Here is a 6,000-nt window from a genome sequence, read left to right as displayed (position 1 = left end):
GGGTCAAACCAAAGACCGTTGATGCTTCTCCGCTAGTCAGGTGGTATTTCTTCTGCTTCAAGTTAATTTGTATAAATTTACGGAATGGAAATGGGGAATTTGTCAAGAGAAACAACAAACCGACCAAAGAGTAAAGGCACAGTAAAATACAACAGAAGGCCACCAATTGATCTTCAACACATCGAGAAAATCCAGCATCAAGAGGCGGTTTTTTTTTAATGATAACTGAAGATATGCTGCATCTAAAGGTTTCAACTGAAGTACATCTTTTTGCATCGTATTTTTATTTCCTGCTTATGTCAGAAACATATACCGTTGTATACTATATATACAGACATATACATGTATTCTCTGATTATCATCACAGCTGCATGGCCCGGGAACACTGTATATCTATCAAAATATATGTCCCTGATCACAGGGACTCTAGCTGTGAGCAACGTTTTTTAATTTTTTTTTTTGTATTTCCCGTCTATTTGTATTTCATTATTAGAGATTTTAACGTTGACATATTTTTTTTGTGGGTTTTCCACCAGTGTGCGGTTTAACTTATTCCTTTCCGTATACTGACTTGAAAATAGGATTTAAGTTCAGTTTACGGATATATGGAAAGTAATTAGCCAGGCTGCATCCCTGTGAAGATTGTTTTTGACTTCTTCGTGCTGTAAAAACCCTATAGTCATTGTACAATTTACTGTTTTGTTACCGCTTAAGAATATTGTGGACGCTCTTTCAAAATATCTATTTGGGAGCTTTCATGAGGGAAATCCCCCACAAATAGTGACAGTTGGCAGGCATGTGAATTTAGAAATAATTTCATTATTGTTTATGTTCTGGTAAACTCGCTGGGTGGAAACATATATGCTGGGGTTTTTAATACGGCCTTAAATAAAGATCGTTGTAGTAAGTTGCGTGTCTAATGTAGTTTTCGGTACCGTGATTTATTTCAATTTGGCGCCAAACTTTGTCAACGAAAATGTTGACGTACACTGGTATCCTGCCAAGAGGTCATGCTTCTTTCTCAGCACGATAACAACCATTACCAGTCAAGGTTGTTTTTGAAGAAAAATTACGCTTTTTGGAATTTGTCCTTGGGGTATTATGGAGTCGCCTTCGGAAGAATCAACCGAACTGCCCACACAACAAGATAACACACAAGATTCGAACGGTGATGTCAGAAATAAAAAGACAAAAGTTAAGGTAAACTATAGAAATGAAATGTGATATATGTATATAATACCATATGATCAAAAAAATTGACTTGGTAGATATTATAACCTGCATATAAGAAAAGACTATCTATAGGCTAGCTTAGGAAAGAATTTAGACTGAACATCAATCATTTTAGACCCCAAAAAAATTGCTGCTAAGTTCTATAGTATGCAGCTAATCATCTTATTCTAATATATATGCCATATATATGGAATGGACAGACTATTTATAAATTATTACAATAATTATTTATAAACTCATTTGAAAGTCTGTTAAAATGTTGAGCAACTTTTTATTAAAGGTTTCACTGCAAGAAAGGTTGTAGTAAATAATGACTTTGTTTAAAAAAAGCCAATTTTTGACAGAAAATCCGCAGATGTTATTAGAGAGATTTTTGTGTTAGCATTTTAAACATATCAAACATTAATTACTCGTACATTGTATGTTTGTTCATGTTGTGCTAGCATTTATTTATGATTTACCAAAAGTACTAAACAATATTAACAAGTTATAAAAACTCATGCTGAGTTACTGAAGTCAAGTGCAGTCTAAGAGGTGTGCTTGAATTGTTTGATAATTGTACTTATTTTAACAATTTTTTTTTATTCTAGAACTTGTAATATGGAAATCAGTGTTAGCATCCCCAATATTTTAAATACTCATTTGTTTTTCCCTTATAATTATTTGGAACTGCAGCAGCCATCTTAAGAATTGTTACATCAAATAAGCCAAATTTTAGAGAGCAATGTTAACCAAATTCATATTATTTAGTTTGCTAAAAAATTGAAATGATTGACCACAATATAGGATTTTTACCTATAACATATATATATATATATATATATATACAACTCGTCTACACATCAACCCAACAATGTTAGATCTGTAAATTTGCTTTTGCAAATTTTTGATTTTTCCCTCGCCGGGATTCGAACCCATGCTACTGTGATATCGTGACACCAAATCGCCTGCACTGCAGCCGTCCTGCTAGACCACACGACCACCTGGGCTCTACTTAAAAGAGCTTTCGCTGTCCATGTGTTACCTTTCCACGTCAGTGTTAATCTAGCGACGTACTACAGTACATGATATATAAGGCATGAAGATGTTATTGTTACAGATCACCTTAATTATCTATAGTAAAGGATCCTACAAATTAATGTAAGATACAGTCACAGAAAATAAATATATATATATATATACATAAGTACGTCTGAGTCAGTGACAACTCTACAATATAAGTACGTCTGAGTCAGTGACAACAAACTGACGTGGAAAGGTAAAACATGCCCACCGAAAGCTCTTTTTTTTAAAAGCCCAGGTGGTCATGTGGTCTAGCGGGACGGCAGCAGTTTTTTGGAATTTGTCCTTGGGGTATTATGGAGTCCCCTTCGGAAGAATCAACCGAACTGCCCACACAACAAGATAACACACAAGATTCGAACGGTGATGTCAGAAATAAAAAGACAAAAGTTAAGGTAAACTATAGAAATGAAATGTGATATATGTATATAATACCATATGATTAAAAAAATTGACTTGGTAGATATTATAACCTGCATATAAGAAAAGACTATCTATAGGCTAGCTTAGGAAAGAATTTAGACTGAACATCAATCATTTTAGACCCCAAAAAAATTGCTGCTAAGTTCTATAGTATGCAGCTAATCATCTTATTCTAATATATATGCCATATATATGGAATGGACAGACTATTTATAAATTATTACAATAATTATTTATAAACTCATTTGAAAGTCTGTTAAAATGTTGAGCAACTTTTTATTAAAGGTTTCACTGCAAGAAAGGTTGTAGTAAATAATGACTTTGTTTAAAAAAAGCCAATTTTTGACAGAAAATCCGCAGATGTTATTAGAGAGATTTTTGTGTTAGCATTTTAAACATATCAAACAATAATTACTCGTACATTGTATGTTTGTTCATGTTGTGCTAGCATTTATTTATGATTTACCAAAAGTACTAAACAATATTAACAAGTTATAAAAACTCATGCTGAGTTACTGAAGTCAAGTGCAGTCTAAGAGGTGTGCTTGAATTGTTTGATAATTGTACTTATTTTAACAATTTTTTTTTATTCTAGAACTTGTAATATGGAAATCAGTGTTAGCATCCCCAATATTTTAAATACTCATTTGTTTTTCCCTTATAATTATTTGGAACTGCAGCAGCCATCTTAAGAATTGTTACATCAAATAAGCCAAATTTTAGAGAGCAATGTTAACCAAATTCATATTATTTAGTTTGCTAAAAAATTGAAATGATTGACCACAATATAGGATTTTTACCTATAACATATATATATATATATATACAACTCGTCTACACATCAACCCAACAATGTTAGATCTGTAAATTTGCTTTTGCAAATTTTTGATTTTTCCCTCGCCGGGATTCGAACCCATGCTACTGTGATATCGTGACACCAAATCGCCTGCACTGCAGCCGTCCTGCTAGACCACACGACCACCTGGGCTCTACTTAAAAGAGCTTTCGCTGGCCATGTGTTACCTTTCCACGGCAGTGTTAATCTAGCGACGTACTACAGTACATGATATATAAGGCATGAAGATGTTATTGTTACAGATCACCTTAATTATCTATAGTAAAGGATCCTACAAATTAATGTAAGATACAGTCACAGAAAATAAATATATATATATATATACATAAGTACGTCTGAGTCAGTGACAACTCTACAATATAAGTACGTCTGAGTCAGTGACAACAAACTGACGTGGAAAGGTAACACATGCCCACCGAAAGCTCTTTTTTTTAAAAGCCCAGGTGGTCGTGTGGTCTAGCGGGACGGCAGCAGTGCAGGCGATTTGGTGTCACGATATCACAGAAGCATGGGTTGGAATCCTGGCGAGGGAAGAACCAAAAATTTGTGAAAACAAATTTACAGATCTAACATTGTTGGGTTGATGTTTAGACGAGTTGTATATATATTTTTTGGTTCTTCCCTCGCCGGGATTCGAACCCATGCTACTGTGATATCGTGACATATGTATATATATAATATATTAAGAGGAATGATTTAGGACTATTAAAGTGTTATTTCAACTAACAAAAGCACACATTTTACCTAAAAAAAAATATTTGCAGTAAATAATTCTTGTTATCATCATTCATGTAATTTCTTTTGTAACAATATGGTGGCTGTAATTGTCAGGATCTCTTTGACTCGTATCTAAACTATCAAAAGTAGAACTGAAAGACAAGTTTATTTTGTTATTGTTTTTTTTTTATCTTTATTTATGATAAATTCATTTCAAGAGCAAATATTATCTAAACAATAATTAAAAAGCATGACCCTGTACAACTAGTCCGCAGCCACTCTGTCATTTTGTCTGTCTGACTATTATCACTTCTATGCTTGTCATTGTAGTTGCCTAAAATATATTAATGAGTCAACATTTTTATAAATGCCATTGAACATGTTGAAGGAAGGATTTCTACAAATTCGATACATAAGCAAAAAGAGTATAAAATGCTATTCCAAGTTGATTTTTTATTAAATAAGATATGCAAATGGATGGTGCTTTCAGATAATTATGAGATGAAAAAAAAAGAAAAGAGACTGGGGACTAAAATAAAGCTATTTTAAAAAAAGGAATGGAGAATAATAACATAAAATTGACAAAAATTTAAAGAAGAGAGAAAATTTCAATATGAGCACATATAGTTATGTTTGAGTAACTTCCCTTTAGTCATATATATGAAATGCCATGATCATTGATCTAGTATAATCAATAGTTATTGTACTTAAGACAAAGTTACAGAAAATGACAGCCAAAAATAGCCTTCAGACAATGGCAGAGAGCGTCAAACTCTCCACCATCAGGCAGCAGCTGAACTATGAAGGCCCCACATTAAATGTTTGAAATATTCAATATTTTATCTAGACTACATGTAACTCTCAATGATCTATGGGCAAGTATATATACAAGTTCACATAGATAGACACAGAAAAAAAGCATTCTAGACATTCTGACTTTATGTAGTTGTTTCCATTTTACTTTTCCTTAGTCATGTTAGTATGAGACAACACAGTTGATTTTATGTTCATACATCTATATTTCTTTCTATGGTATTATATTATACATGTATTTACTGTTTCTCATAATTTATATAGATTAGACTGTTGGTTTTCCTACTTACATGTAAATTGTTTCACACTAGTCATAAACATGCAGTTATTAGAAAGATGAAAACATGAAAAAGAAATACTGAAAAAAGACAAAAAATATCTTAGCGAAAACAGTTTAAAAAATATTAGTATTGTACATGTACATAAATATTTGTCTCATACATCATATTTATATTAATGTATTTCTTCAATAGCAAGTCCAAATAGTGTGTGTTAAGGATCGTCAGGTAAGAAAACCAGTCCCTGGTATACAGTATAAACTGCATGCAATACTTGTATTAATAGAGCATGTTTGCACTGCTGATAAAATAATCTGAATTTAAATGATAGACTAATTAAATGAATGAGGATATTCTTTGATGTTTTTCTTGTACATTATGTTTTATACAATTCCTACATAATTCAGGGTTTTCATGAGGGATTTATGTAGACAAGTCAAGGGACTCACCATTTTCAGCTTTGATGAGTCCAACTTTGCATGATTATAACAACAAATTAGGATTAATTTTTGAATTTGGTTTTAAATGTTATTTATCTCGACTCTGCAAATACAGCATACATTCTTGTTACATCTATCATGTCTATGAACTCACCAGTTTAGAAAATGGTGAGTCAAA

At 32.4% G+C, this 6,000-nt stretch overlaps 1 protein-coding gene across 3 annotated transcripts in view; it reads left to right on the top strand.

The window, feature by feature from the left end:
* The first annotated feature begins 2,571 nt into the window (after positions 1–2,571).
* LOC134721693 (H(+)/Cl(-) exchange transporter 7-like) overlaps positions 2,572–6,000 on the top strand; it is a 59,760-nt gene continuing 56,331 nt past the window's right edge. For 2 of the 3 annotated variants that reach the window (XM_063584859.1, XM_063584858.1), the window contains exons 1-2: positions 2,572–2,690; positions 5,578–5,610. In XM_063584859.1, the coding sequence (XP_063440929.1) occupies positions 2,592–2,690; positions 5,578–5,610 (132 nt within the window). In that variant the 5' untranslated portion in view covers positions 2,572–2,591. The remainder of the gene's footprint in view (positions 2,691–5,577; positions 5,611–6,000) is intronic. The other variant, XM_063584860.1, reaches the window with a different exon arrangement.

The sequence above is a fragment of the Mytilus trossulus genome, chromosome 6 (genome assembly GCF_036588685.1).
Source record: "Mytilus trossulus isolate FHL-02 chromosome 6, PNRI_Mtr1.1.1.hap1, whole genome shotgun sequence".
Taxonomy (NCBI): domain Eukaryota; kingdom Metazoa; phylum Mollusca; class Bivalvia; order Mytilida; family Mytilidae; genus Mytilus; species Mytilus trossulus.
The sequence above is the reverse complement of the archived record's forward strand: the minus strand, read 5'-3'. Positions and strand labels throughout refer to the sequence as shown.